The sequence below is a fragment of the Euleptes europaea genome, chromosome 6, assembly GCF_029931775.1.
Source record: "Euleptes europaea isolate rEulEur1 chromosome 6, rEulEur1.hap1, whole genome shotgun sequence".
Classification (NCBI taxonomy): domain Eukaryota; kingdom Metazoa; phylum Chordata; class Lepidosauria; order Squamata; family Sphaerodactylidae; genus Euleptes; species Euleptes europaea.
Window position 1 is genome coordinate 39,878,892 of NC_079317.1, and position 15,475 is coordinate 39,894,366.

The window sequence follows — 15,475 nt, forward strand, 5'->3', positions numbered from 1 at the left end:
CAGAGTCATCAGGCTAGGCTAACTCAGCTACAACTGCTCTGTCCATTTTCCTTTTGCAAAAGGCTGTCTTGTTGGATTTGGTTCAAAATCTTTGTAACAGCCATATTAATCTGTCACATTAAGGCAATGCAATTGTAGTTAACTGCCAAATGAAGACTCATGAAAACCTAAATAGAACTACATTTAGAGGACCATTTCCACAGGTGTAATGATTTCTGGCTATGGTGTATTGAGGAGGATGTTATGGACTGCCATGGGAGTGGAGTAGGGTTGCCGGCTCTGGGTTGGAGCATTGCTGCAGATTTGGAGGCAGAGCCTGGGGAGGGCAAGATTCAGAGAGGGAAGGGACCTCAGCAGATATAAGGCCATAGATTAGCCATTTTCTCCAGGGAAACTGATCTCTATTATCTGGAGATCAGTTATAATTCAGGGAGATCTCCAGGCCCTACCTGGAAGCTGGAAACCCTAGATTGGTGATTTGGGAAACTGGCTCTCTGCAGGTAGAAATCCTTGCTCATGTGGAGATTTGTCAAGTCTTGATCCATGCCAGAACGAGGGTTTTTTCTGAGATATGTTTTAGTTGTCAGTGTCTCATACATAAATGCCATATATTTAAGACCTATTTTTAAACTGACCAATCAAAGTTTGTTTGAATAAGGGTAAACACTAGTAACACCCATTTTATTGCCTCTGTACCACAGCTGGCAAGAGCATAATTTTGTGCTGTGGTACTGTATGTTGGCTTCACAGATTTTGACTGTAGTAGTATGGTTGTAACAGCAAAATATTTGTTGTGGTATGCAAACCGCAGATTGTGGTTTGTTCTTCCTCCAAACTCTGCCTCTAAACCACAGTTCAGTCTTGGTTTGGAGAGGAGAACAAACTTGTTTATGGTTCAGATGTGAAACAACCCACAGTTTGCTGCATAGGTGAAACTATTGAGCCCTGTACAATGGAGAAGAGGGAGTACACCAGGACCAGGATCCCCCACTCATTCAAGTATTGACAAACTGATTTGTCACTACTCCTCAACAGTGTGTGTGTGTGTGTGTATTTGGGGGAGGAGGTGTGATAGATGCTTTCATCCAATGCGGCAAATATGGCCAACAATTTACCCACCTTAAATCTGGGTCACTCAAGTATTTCTTTTGTTTGAATCCAAATGTAGCACCAACAGTGAGAAGCCCTGTAGATGCAGTTTGATCTGTGGAATTGTTCCAGCCAAAGCTCTGATAAAACTTGGTATTGTTTCAACAGGCTCTAGGAGGGCCACAATGATTTCCCTTCATTGTCCAAGCTTTCATCCAAGCAGTGCCAATGGTTGGGAAAAGGATATAGCGTTTCAGCACTTCTTTTCTGCCTACATTTTGCTGCCATTTATTCTATCTCTCTATTTTTTTAACATAATGGTGACTGAGAAGCAATATATCTTGCATGCAAAATACCTATGTATTTAAATTCATAGATTGCCTTTTCCATAGGGTCAGGACAAATAGCAGTACAATTAGAAAATGAATTTAAAGTATCCTGTTCACTTATCAATCTAAAAAGCTTTTAATAAATCCTGATGTGCTAAAATCTCAACCTTAACAGACCACCAAAATCATTTGGAATAGCATTTTAGGGGTTTTTGAAAAGACATGAAAGTTCTATTCAAACAATAACTTATTCACAATTCTGAAAACTGGCGTGGTGACTATATGGATCAGGAATCGATAGGATTTTGTAACTTTGGCTCAATTACACACACAAACACACACCCTTTGTGTGTGTGTGTGTGTGTGTGTGTGTGCCAAAAACAGCTTGCATTCTAACTGGAACTATTTCACAGTATTTAAGCAAGACCAGAGACGTTTCCGTGTTGGTAATCTCTATAATTAAAACTTGCACCCAGAACCTGGTATTTGTTTTGCTCATTCAGATCTCCCTTTCTAATGGCCATGCAGATGATCACCTTTGAAAGTACAACAAGTGCCATCCTGTAGCAGAGGTATACCCTTTGAAGTTCATTGAAGTCAACTGGCTTAGAAGGATATCACTCTGCTTAGGCTGCCACTGTGAATCACTAAAGGAAACTCAATCCCACCCCTCCCCCTTCTCCAAAAGGTAAAAAAGAATGGTCACAAGGTTTACTGCTTCAAACATCTGTTTAGTTGCAGGATCATGGATTGGGGCCTCAGTGGACCATTGATGGCAGGTGTTATACATGGTCTTTCTCTCAATTTTTTCCATCCAAGAAGTGGTGGTTTTATCCAAACAACCTTTTTTTCCCCCAAATAAAAAACAGCTTCCTTGCTCTTCAAGTAGTGGAACTTTCAGATGTCAGGGTTTCTGTTTTATGTATAAGTATCCAGAACAAAAACAATATCATATTTACTTTAGCTTTTAATGGCATAAAATCTACAATTTTGGTTTTGCAATCTGCATTGAGTCAAACTGGAGAAAGAAGGTTGCCTAACCAACTGCATTTTTATTTGGAGGTGGGAAGGGAAGGAAGAAATATTTTACAATTCCAAAAGGTTTAACATATGAATCCGGTAATATCTGTCTAGGTTGGACTGCAGCTGAATTAACTTGGTAACCTTCCAAGAGCATTTCCTTTGTATAAATGAGCTGCATGTTGTCCAGTCTTGGTCCAAGTTATCCTGCAGTACATGTATACATTATTTAATTATCATTCTTACCATGTAGATCCAAATAAATGATTTAGGCACCTTGGCTTTCCTTGTTTCACCCATTCAGCCTGTCACAGTGCAATCTTAAAAAGTGTTACACCCTTCTAGAGCCAGTGAAGTCATAGGCTTAGAAGGCTGTAACTTTACTTAGGATTGTACTGTCAGTCTTCCTGTCATCCAGTCTGTATTGTATTATGCATAAAGGATTGGGAATAGTTAGTTGTACGTGCACTGCGGCTTTCTTCTCTGCCTCTTCAATAGGTTGTGGCCCAAGGCCCGTCTCACACCTGCCTGTCTAATTCAGGGCCTCCCAGGTAAACTGAGGCAGATAACAATCATTAGCAATTGTGGCCTCAGGCCTCTTCTGGTATATCCCTAGTTTTAAAAACAGGCTAAACGAGTGCATGCTGTAAGGAAGATCTATCCCCTCCCAGTTCTAAATGTGCATTCTTCCATCTCATCTTCTGTTGTGCCATGCGGTTTTGAGGGTGTTTCATATTTGGTTTTCTGGTAAACTACCCAATATGGGAATTGATAGTTATAGTGACAGGTGTGTAATCTGTCTGAATGAAAGTATTGCTTCTAGCAAGTGCTTGCTTACTCCTGAAGCTCAGTCCTGCCAGCAGACACGTACCACCATATGGAAGCACAATTTGTATATCTATCTCTACAGAGATCTGGGGCCAGAGTCAGTGAAGTTTCCCTTCCTTTAAGGCATTAGAAACTCAGTGGTGGTTGGTGCTTTCTGGCGTGATGTGGTCATTATATAAGGCAGCTTGGGTGTGGGACAGGATTGCCTGAACACTTTTTCAAAAGGGGAGCGTGGGAGAGAGCATTACTTAGGCATTTTGGAACCTAAAATAAATGACATCATAGTGAAAATTGCTACTGCAGCATGAGAGAAGCTCCATCAAGTAAGAACAGACTTCTCAAGGGCAAATGAAGAAAACAGGCAAGTGTTCCAGATGCCATGAATTTCAATGAGGATTGTACAGGACAATTTCCTGGTTTACAGTGGCCTTCAATTAAAAGCCACTGGAGTAACCCCAGACTAGACATGACAGGAAACACTTGTAACAAACCCATCTTTTCTTCAAAAAATGGCAGCTTGGGGAGAGGGGCAATGTGAATTAGTGGACGGGGGTGGTGGTGGCTTAATTGTTTTTTCCACCTTCCACTCCTCTGCTCCAGATCGACCACTTCCCCTCTCCTGCATGTGGGATTCCAAATGCATTCTTGAGGAGGTGGAAGTTTTGAGACGTGAGATATAAGAGTCAGTGGGTTGTAGTGGTTTGAGTGTCTGGGAAAAGGATCCCCAAGGTGGGTCCCATGGGGGCACCGTGGCACCTACCACTAGGACTGTTGGAAATTTTATTTTGGTAAAATTCAGATTCGGCAAAATTTGGCCCATTTTTATTTGGGAAATGCCGAAGTCCAAACTCCCCCGCTTCAGGTTCATGCAATTCGGCATGAGGTCCGGAGTTCGGGGAAAAATTCGGCTGAATAAAGCCATTAAAATCACAACCGCACCTTTCTGTGGCTCCGGGGGGGGGCATTTTTGGGGGTAGAGGTCCCAAACTTTCAGCGTAGCTTCAAAGGACCCTTCTTGCAATAACCCCCAAGTTTCGTAAAGATTGGATCGATGGGGGCTGAGATATGGGCCCCGAAAGGGGTCCCCCCTCCTTAATGTGCATTTGCAATTAGCAGAGCTTGCTGCCCACTCAAAGCTCCCAGCCCCGACAAACAGCTGAGCTGCGGGGAGCAAGGGCGGGGCAGGTGCGAAGAAGTTTGCAAACCATGAAAAGCAACACAACCATGCAAACCATCACGTTTGCAGCCATGCAAAGCAACGCCTGACGCCTGGGAGTTTGCAAACCATGGAAAGGGACAGAGGCCTGCTAGCTAAGCATCAGGAGCAGGAGGGGGTGGAATTTCCCCTTTTGCATCGGACTCGGGACCAGGAAAATGCATTCTTTAAGTCACAATTTGAAAACAATTTTTGAGCAAGCATCAAAATAGACCTAACCGATCTTATGAATGAGGGAAAACCTGAGGACACACAACTGAAGCCCCCCCCTCAAACCAGGGAGAGAGAGACTTGAGGGGGCACACCCCCCCAGACAGAACGGGCGAAAGCCCCCTTTGGCTTCCCCCCCACCCACAGAAACTGCTCCCTCCCCACACACACACAGACTCTGCTTCCCCCCACACACACACACAGGAGAAAAATTATAGATTAAAGCCCCAAAAGGGGTCTTACTGTGGATGTCTTCTGTTCCATCAGGAGGGACTGGGAGGACTGGATAATCCAGTACGATTCCATTTAAGCACGGAGGTTTTGCCTTGAATTTACCGCTCTCGAGATGCACACAGGATTGGCTGATCCCATTCATCCCAATAGGGAAAAGGGGGGACCCCATATCTCAGGACCCCCTGACCCAATGTTTACAAAACCTGGGGGGTCTCGCAAGAAGGGTCCTTTGTAGCGCTGCTGAAAGTTTGGGGTCTCCACACCCAAAAATGCACCCCCTGCAGCCATGGAAATGAGCGAAAGTGTGCTTTAAATGGAATAAAAATGCACATTACGGGGAGGACCCCTTTCGGGCCCCATATCTCGGGACCCCCTGACCCAATGTTTACAAAACTTGGGGGGTCTCGCAAGAAGGGTCCTTTGAAGCTCTGCTGAAAGTTTGGGATCCCTACCCCCAAAAATGCGCCCCCTGCAGCCACGGAAAGGAGCGAATGTGCACAAGAACCCCCCCCACGGGGATTTCTCTCAAACACACAAACAGATACTCTCTCTTTCTTTTCCCGGGCTGCGCAGCAGCTGGGCTCCTGCACTCAATCGCTCAAACTGATTGGCCAGAAGAAGACCCAGCTTGGCCACCGATTGGCTGCAGGAGAATGCTGCTTACTAACTGACGGTTATGCTGCTGCGCTGAACCCCGAATTTGCTGAATTCGGCTTCCCGTTTTCCCGCCTTTTTTGAGTTTGGTTCCATCCGAACTAAAAACCGCCGAATCGGGAAATTCGGCTGTTTTTTGGTTCGGGACGAACCGAATCGACAGCCCTACCTACCTACTTCCCAAGGTGGTTGTATGTCTCTGTGTGTGCAGGGCGGCGGCGGGGGGGGGGGACGGGACAACCATGTACACAATCTTAAACTCACTGGAGGAAGGGTAAGGTGAAAATGTGAGAAATACAGAAGTGTTTTCTTGTCCATTCCAGTTCTGTTCAAATTATATGATACATGAAGGTTACTTAATTCAACCACATGCACTCAGATGGTGCTTTCTCAGTTGTATTAATTGCTGTGGGATTTTCACAAGAAAATTTCACCCAAGACAGTGTCAGTTGCTCCTCTTTGAATCCTGTCTTAAAAATAAACTGTTCTTGGCTGCTACTTTATAGACTATTCCTGAGCTATGGCTCAGTGGAAAAGCTTCAGCTTTGCATGGTGAAGGTCCCAGGTTCAATCCTCAGCATCTCCAGTTAAAAGGATCAGGTAATAGGTGATGTGAATGAGCTCTGTCTTAGACTCCAGAGGGCTGCTGCCAGTCTAAGTAGGCAATCTGTGTAGACATTCTTCACTAGGTTCAGTATTCCTTAGAATTATTGCATTCAGTTACACTAGAGTCTGAACTATTTTTGTGTAAACAAACTCATTCATCGATGGTTTGGAATCTTATTGACTCTTCTTATCTTTCTATTTTTTTTTCTCCTTAGGCTATGGTCGCTTGCTACCCTGGGAATGGAACTGGCTATGTGCGTCATGTAGACAACCCCAATGGAGATGGACGCTGTATCACATGCATTTACTACCTGAATAAGAATTGGGATTCAAAGGTAAATCCCCCCCCCCGCCCCGCATACGGTATCCTCGTAAAAAAGCAATGAAAGCAATGCATTTGATAAAATACCTGTTTAGGGGCTTGGAGGCAGGTTGTTATTATACACTTGACTGGAAAAGAAGTTAACATTCGGCAAAAACGCATGGTCGCTTTAGCCTCCTTTATTCCCTTTTCAGCCATGATTTAGCTAGGATCGAACGCACGTTCGGTGAAACGCATGCGTTCGATCCTGGTTGAATCCTGGCTGAAACAGGGAATAAAGGAGGCTAAAGTGACCATACGTTTTTGCCCATTGTGTCCTTAGGGCTGCTAACTATCAGAAGCATAGATTTTCAAAGCCTGAATCTTTGGGCGGGGGGGGGGGGGGAATCCCATTTACATTTTCTTTAATAGTAATGTCCAGCCCTGGTGGATGTTAAGGAGAGCTTCAGCATCTGCTTGAAAAATGAGAGAAGCTGTAAGGTTCTAAAGTCTTGGAGTAGAGAGTGGGAGAGTGATATCTTCCATTTGGGTTTTCAAACTAGTGTCTGTTTGCCGGGCAGCTCATTGTATAGCTTGCAAATTTCCCTATCAGTCATGTCATTTTCCACATGTTATTTTTATTTGCATGTCTCCATTTTCAAGTGTAACCTTAAACATTTTAAAAGTGTGAATGTAACAAATTTCAGCGCCAAGGTTGCCTACAATTCCCCATAGAGTCTGTATTTGATGGTAAACCTGGCTTTACCTCTATATAATGCATGAAATGACCCTTATCATGTCCAAAGATGCAACTTTGTCTCTTTCCATTTTACAAATCTGAAAAAAACATGTAGGTATGAGAATTCTTACAAAAATCACCCTGAGCTTTATTTCTTTGGTGATATTACTCCCATGTTGTTTTGTAATTTAAGAATAATCTAAATGTGGCTTGTTACCAGAGTTTTTGTACTGGGTGATACCCAGATACAAAATATCTATAATCCGCATCAGTTGTTGCAATTACAGGACATTTTACAAACTAATGTAAGCAATAAAAGACACATGTATCTTATGTATCACTTTCAAGTACATAGGATCCATTCCTTTTATTATCGGCCTGTGCCTCAAGGCCTTCGCCAGCTCAGTCCCCCTACAGATCTTCATGTCTGGCTTGAGGGACTGTGGGACCAAAGATGGCTTTGCAGACTACTTGACTAGATTTCTGGTCTCAGCATAGGGTTTCCCAGGAGGAAAAAAAGTATCTGCCTTTTCCTGCGGTGGTTCTTGTGAAGAAAAGTGCCGAACAGAAATCATAAGCTGCTTCTGTGTAAACATACCTTACGGCTTCTAACCAGCACTTGCGTAGGTGTTAATGGCAGTAGTGAAGAGCACTGAACAAGCAGCTGTGCTATACAAATAAATTATCCAAGTTATTTATCTGTTTAGTCCTCAACAAAGTTACTCCAGTGACTCCACCGAAATATGTGGAATTAGACTGGAGTAAATCCACACCAAAGTGTGGTGGCAGCAGAAGAGTGAGGGACCATTGTCATTAAACAGTGAAAACATTATATCTTGTCGTTCACAAGGAAGTTTACCATCATTAATATTTCCTTTGTTTCTCTGCGGAGAAACATCGAGTATTAAAGTCTTGGCAAAGGCACATTCTCACCCCCCCCCCGGTGAATAGTTTATTGATTTTATGGACAATACAAATTGCTGTAAAACACAATCGCTGCAATACACAAATGAAGTTGAACACCATAAAATAATAGACTTTTATATACATGCTAAATAAGAAAGTAAGCAGGAACTATAAAAGTATCATAAAATCCCTTTTATAGAGCTAGATTTGTTTTTAGTCCTTGAGAACAATCCTAAACAATTTGCTTAGAATCCTACTTCAGTTTATTCAATGGGGCTTACTCCCAGGAAAGTGTTTTTAGGATTGCATCAATGCAACTATTGTTTGAGAAACAATTTCATATTTATTCAATTGGCGGCCTATCTTAATTCCATTAATCTTAACAGGTGAAGGGAAGTTGTGAGTGCTGTGTATCCCTCTGTTGCAGTTTACCTTTCATAATTTTGTTTTTTAAATTAAACATCCTATCTCATTTCTTGTGTGCTTAAGAAGAAAATGTGATTTTTAAGGTATGCTTGTGAATGACCCTATAACAGTATAAAATGAACAGTTCTTTTATTTCTCTCATTTCCCCCCCCCCCAAAAAAAAAGCTTCATGGTGGGATTCTCCGAATATTCCCAGAGGGGAAGTCCTACGTAGCAGATGTTGAACCTATCTTTGATAGATTACTTTTCTTCTGGTCGGATCGAAGGAACCCACATGAAGTGCAGCCTGCCTATGCAACAAGGTAATGATCATGTGGTTTTGTGTTCATGGATCCAGAGAAACAGGCCCATCACTCAGATGTAGACCACATGATTTGTAGGCATTAGGTCCAGGTTCAATCCTTGGCATCTCCAGTTACAGGATTTCAGTTATCAGAAGTGAGAAACATGAAGAGCTGCTACCAGTCACAGTAACTATTATAAAACTGAATGGACCTCTGCATAAAGTAGTTTTATGTTCATAGAAGGCTGAAATTAGGCCTGCTGTTGGGAAAATAATCGACTTTTTCAAAACTTTACTTCATTTCCAACAAAAGCTGTGCATGTTAGGTCTGATACTTGCAAAATAAAATGCATGCCTATAGTATGCAAGAATGTACCTTGTCTATGGGTAACCTGGCTTTGCTGTTTTTAATTTGTCATTGTTTTTCACCTTTAAAGTTAAAAATTCAAAATTAATCTATCAAAGACTAATTGTGCTGTACTTCTACAGTGAGGGAAAAAAGTATTTGATCCCCTGCTGAATTTGCCCGTTTGCCCTCTGACGAAGAAATAACCAGTCCATAATTTTAATGGTAGGTTTATTGTTGCTGTGAGAGAAGAGAATAACAACAGGAAAACCCCCAGAAACCCAGAAGACAAAAGTCAGAGATTGATGTGCATTATAATGAGTGAAATAAGTATTTGATCCCTTTGCAAAAGATGACTTAGTACTTGGTGGCAAAACCCTTGTTGGCAATTACAGAGGTCAGACGTTTCTTGTAGGTGGCCACCAGGTTTGCACCCATCTCAGGAGGTATTTTGTCCCACTCCTCTTTGCAGATCCTCTCCAAGTCAGTAAGATTTCAAGGCTGATGTGTAGCTACTCGAACCTTCAGCTCCCTCCACAGATTTTCGATGGGATTAAGGTCTGGAGACTAGCTAGGCCACTCCAGGACCTTAATGTGCTTCTTCTTGAGCCACTCCTTTGTTGCCTTGGCCGTGTGTTTTGGGTCATTGTCATACCCATCCTCGACCCATTTTTAATGCCCTGGCTGAGGGAAGGAGGTGTTCACCCAAGATTTAACGATACATGGTCCCGTCCATCATCCCTTCGATGCGGTGAAGGTGTCCTGTCCCCTTAGCAGAAAAACACCCCCAAAGCATAATATGTCCCCCTCCATGTTGGATGGTGGGGATGGTGTTCTTGGGGTCGTAGGCAGCATTCCTCCTCCTCCAAACACGGCGAGTTGAGTTGATGCCAAAGAGCTCGATTTTGGTCTCATCTGACCACAACACTTTCACCCAGTTCTCCTCTGGGTCATTCAGATATGCATTGGCAAACTGCAGACGGGCCTGTAGATGTGCTGTCTTAGCAAGGGGACCTTGCGGGCTCTGCAAGATCTCAGTCCTTCACGGCGTAGTGTGTTACCAACTGTTTTCATGGTGACTATGGTCCCAGCTGCCCTGAGATCATTGACAAGTTCCCCCCGTGTAGTTCTGGGCGGCTTCATCACCGTTGTCATGATCATTGCAACTCCACGAGATGAGATCTTGCATGGAGCCCCAGACCGAGGGAGGTTGACAGTTAGGGTTGTCACCTTCTCACCAAGCTGCTTGGCAATAGTCTTGTAGCCCAGTCCAGCCTTGTGCAGGTCTACAATCTTGTCCCTGACATCCTTGGACAGCTCTTTGGTCTTGGTCATGGTGGCTAGTTTGGAATCTGATGGATTGATTGCTTCTGTCGACAGCAGAACCCTAACCCTAACCTGGCTGGTTGATAGGGGATCAAATACTTATTTCACTCATTATAATGCACATCAATTCTGACTTTTGTCTTCTGGGTTTCTGGGGTTTTCCTGTTGTTATTCTGTCTCTCACAGCTACAATAAACCTACCATTAAAATTATGGACTGGTCATTTCTTCGTCAGAGGGCAAACGGGCAAATTTAGCAGGGGATCAAATACTTTTTCCCTCACTGTAATTGGTATTCATTATGCATATGATAGCAATGAACATATGATGCTTACTTACACTGAGTCAGACCACAGACCACAACATCAGTATTGTCTACTCTGATTAGCAGTGGCTGTCCAAAGTCTCAGGTAAAGGCTTTTCACATCATCTACTTACCCACCCCTTTTTAACTGGAGATGCCAGGAATAGAACCTGGGTCTTTGTGATACAAAGTGGGTACTTTACTGCTGAGCTACAGTATTAAAAAAAATTAATAACAGAAAAAGGGGGAAATGCCCCATTGCACAAAGCGAGGCTGCGCCACCAAAAAATGTGGTGCAGCCATGCCACTGCTTGAGGAGGCATTCCCGGGGCAAACAGGGTTAGGAAACTGCCTAAAAGCAGCTCCCCTCTGGAAACTCCCCCCCCCCATGCTGGCATGGACTTTCCCTCCCAGAAAATCCCTGCCAGTGTGGCTGTGCTAGTGGTGGGGGCCAGTGGCTCCTGGACGCCAATGTGTTTGCCCTGTGCCAGCATAAGTACTACTTTATTCCTACGCTGGTGTGGGGTCACGCTGGCTCCTAGAGAGCTCTGCCCCCCTTCAGGAATGGGTTCCAAGTGCATGTGGAGGGGAGGATAAACAATTTGGAAAATTCCTATCCCATACCTCCCAAATTACCCTCTCCAGGATTATGGCTAATCCTTTAGACTAATTCCATCTGCTCTCAACTATCTTGTCTTTCTATAGCATGCTTGGTCCTAATCAGGTCAGATCGTGGAGTTCATTTGACTAATTTGCAAGGTCATATTTTTCTGCACAACTGGGAACTCCTCCCAAGTGGATTGAAACACTTATATTGGCCGGTTTTGATGCTTTTATGACTGAATGTGCCACCCACTTTACTGTTAGATGCAGTGATAAATGCATGAAGTTGTATAAAATAATATAGGCAGGAAGACTGGCCCAATGGCTCACAGTGTTTCCATTGTGCCTCAGGATGCTGAAAATTCCTGATGCCTGATATCTTTATCACCCAGGCTTGATACAGACAAACCAGCTTTGGCATGGTGGATGTTTTAAATGCAATGCCATAGTACAGCAAAGTATTTGTGGGCAATAGATTACGTCACATCCACTATGTCACTACAAACACCAACAAGGGTGTGTGTTGCAGGCTTATGCAATTCAAGTCTTAAATCTCTTTTATGTGTCCTTCTATTACCATTGTTGTTGCTAGTTGTTGTTTTCTCTTCCCCTGATCAGGACTTGTATAAAGATTTGTACCACATGGTTCTTCCCAGTGGCATGTTTACCTAATACACAGATGATACCTGGATGATTAGGAGGGTCATTTTGGACAAGTACCAAGTGGTCTTTATAATATTGCTAGGTAATATTGCTAGATGCAACTTAAGTAAGTTGTCTGGTGCCACATTGATCTCTGTAGAGATCTAAAACCTGAGGGAGACAGAGCCAGAAAACCAGTTTTAGTTGCCTATTATTTTTATTCTTGGTGTGAATAGAGCTATGCTATGCATGCCTGTCACCCATGGACTCATCTGGTTGCTTAGTAATGTATTCTGAATGTTGCAGCAAATCCCTGTTTCATTATCATATTTGTATAAGGGGGAAATCTAGTGTTCCGCTCACAGTCGGGTACCTTTCAAAGATGTAAATTGATTTCTTCTCTTTTTACAGATATGCCATGACTGTATGGTATTTTGATGCTGAAGAAAGAGCAGAAGCCAAAAAGAAATTCAGGAATTTAGTTGGTATGATGAGTTATTTACAATATCTTCAAACTTGTAAAACCATCATATACCATGTTGAGGTATCTCCAGCTCATTGGAATTCATTTGTGAGGGAAGCACACCTATGTGGCCTGATCCTGCAAAAGCAATATGCATATGGAAGTGGACTATTTCTGCACAAAGAAATAGTGCACTAAGTATGCAGCTGCTTGCATTAAGAAATTGGGTAATGCATTTAAAAAGGCATGCATTTACCCAATATGCCTTGCACAGTCTTTGCGTTTTCAGAAGGGGCAGCATGAACATAGTCTTCTAGCTCCTATGCTTCTCTTGACTGGCTACTGGTCTTTACATAGATCACATGGTGTTGTTTCTTTATAATGAGGTCCAGAATGCATGTTATGAGGAATCTGTAGCTTTGGAGGAAGGGCCGTGGTAGAGCATCTGCTTTGCGTGCAGAAGGTCCCATGTTCAATTACCAGCATCTCCAGTAAAAAGGATCAGGTAGTAGGCTATATGAAATATCTTTGGCAGTCACTCTCTGGGGTATCTCAGGCAATCTGAACAGATGGTATAGACCTTAGTGGATCTAGTGGTCTGACCCGGTATAAGGCAGCTTCATGTGTTCTGCCAGTGCCACATCTGCTTATTGCAGATTGTTAAGCTAAGGAAATGTATGATGTAACCTCATTGTACTCAGAAGGGGCTTGATCAAAAGTACTGAAGGCAGGGGGTATTTTGAAAACTTGTGCAAGAATATGCTCAAAAATACATGCATTGTTGCAATACATAGATTCTTCTAGTGATCTTTGTGTCTGTGTAAGAAACTGTGTATATTCTTGCACAAGCAGAAGAATATTGTTGGATTTAGCATAATTTATCTCATACATCACTCCAGTGTAAAGCAGGCCTCCAGGGAATAGAAGAGACCTGCTGCAGAAAAGCACCTTTGGCTGTAGCCTAGAGTGTCTCCGTACCCTGCAAGCAGTATTCAGTGAAGCAGAGATTGGGGCAGAGAAATTCTGTACTCACCAAGATCATGTTGTTTGTCTTCTTTAATGTCATCATACCAGAGGGAGGTGGTTGCCACATGCTGCTCATAATGCATAGTTTGGGGTGAGATAGTTTGTTTTAGTTTCACTCCTGTTGCAGATTTCTGTTGAGCTCTCTAGTATGTTTTTGCCCCACCCTTCCTCCAAGCAGCACAGGACAATGTACATAGTGCTCTTCACTCATATTGTCCTCACAACAACTTCATAAGATAGGTTAGGCTGATAGAAATTAACTCAGCATCATCCAACTGCATAACCAAGTGGGGATATTAATCTAGGTCGTCCCAGTCCTGATCCAAGTCCTAACCAGTATACCACAGTGATCTACTCACTTTAGAGATTGAGGCCGAGCCCCTAAAAAGCCAGTTGAGATAAAAGCCAGGACTGGGTTTTTGTTGTCATTTTCTTTGCCTAAATCAGCAATAGAGATGAAATTAAATTTTTTGGGTTACTCAAAGCACCATAACAATTATTGAGGTTTTGTCACAGTGTAAGGAAATAGTAAAAACATATTTCCTGGTCCGCTAAAGAAATCCAATAGCCCACTCTTTCTGCATGTCTTTCTATAACCTGTAGCCTTTTGAGAGAGTGGGGCCTTCACTGAAATAAAAAGCAAAGCTCACATTAACATCCAAGATTTCAGGACTTTCTCAAGGAAAAACAACTTTATCCAAGGAGGTATAGAACATTTGGTCTTGTTTGTTTTGCATAGATCTGCCCTTTAACCATGTCCTCATTTTTCCCCCTTACAGATGCCGGGAAGACAGAAGCAGTTCTCAGTGAAGACTGAGCAGTGATTTCCCAGCGCAGTTCTTTTGTAGTGATATTTTTGGGACTCTTTGCAAGCAATAAGATCCAAAGACGATATAGTCTGTTTCTGGTGATTACTGGACACTGTTTTTACCTGCAGATATGCACTATTTTGGGCACTGTTTAATGTTTGCATATTATACTGATGGTACTCATGGCAGCTTCCTATCATACCCATCGGGCATAAAAGCACGCCTGTTTTCTACTTGCCTTGCACAGAAGAATGCCACCAGGTTTTTTTTAGAAAGTGAAGAAGATCACCAAGCCCTCCTGCTAACGTTGACCAACTAGCCTTTAGCCTTACTGGTGTTAAAAGATACTAAACATTCAAAATAGTTGGGGAAACCTGACTCCTATTTGCACTTTATTTAAATATTCTGGTTCAATGGGAAGGAGCTTTATAAAAGAACCTCAGTGGCAGACTGCAGATGGCAGTCAGGAATGATAAATATAGAACTGCGTGTTTGCCAAGCACCAATTTTGTTATTCTCAACGTGGGGCCTTTGATGGGTTGCCTGGTCACTTTGCTATCCAGACTATTCGCTTGACTGTCTTGTATCATTAATTTCTAAAAAGGATAAGCCTCCCACTTGCCATAAAACTGCCTGGATTTGATCCACATGCTGAAGTTGGGCAGAAGCAGCGGTTCCGTTGCTTGGCCTTTCAGAGCCCCAGGATGGGCAGAGGCAGTCATGCAGCTGTCTACTGTTTTGCGGAAAACATCCTCTTTCTAAAATCTGATGGGTCTGTGTATCCCTTTTGGAGAAAACTTTGTTTCATAAAGCAACTAGTCCCTCCAGTTCCCATCCAAATGTTTTAACTTTGGGGAAAGTTGATGACAAATGAAATGTGTTAATGCCAAGGAATTCTTACAAACAACAACAAAAACCCAGCACCCTGATCTTCCACCAGCCACGCATTGAATGACAGAAGCGGAACTCTGAGAATCCGGCTTTATGTGTGTTAGACTGGCAAATGTATGGCAGATGACTGCAGCCAATTAAATGATATAGGATGCAATCTTAAATCAAGCTGTGATTCAATTTCTCACTACCATTAATGGGGCTAGGGATTGTACTATTGGATCT

The 15,475-nt window shown here is 42.9% G+C and overlaps 1 protein-coding gene across 1 annotated transcript in view; it reads left to right on the forward strand.

Annotated features, from left to right (window-relative positions):
• EGLN3 (egl-9 family hypoxia inducible factor 3) overlaps positions 1 to 15,088 on the forward strand; it is a 38,338-nt gene extending 23,250 nt beyond the window's left edge. The window contains exons 2-5 of the mRNA XM_056851224.1: positions 6,402 to 6,521; positions 8,724 to 8,860; positions 12,473 to 12,546; positions 14,330 to 15,088. Coding sequence (XP_056707202.1) covers positions 6,402 to 6,521; positions 8,724 to 8,860; positions 12,473 to 12,546; positions 14,330 to 14,367 — 369 coding nt within the window. The 3' untranslated portion in view covers positions 14,368 to 15,088. The remainder of the gene's footprint in view (positions 1 to 6,401; positions 6,522 to 8,723; positions 8,861 to 12,472; positions 12,547 to 14,329) is intronic.
• The last annotated feature ends 387 nt before the right edge of the window (positions 15,089 to 15,475 follow it).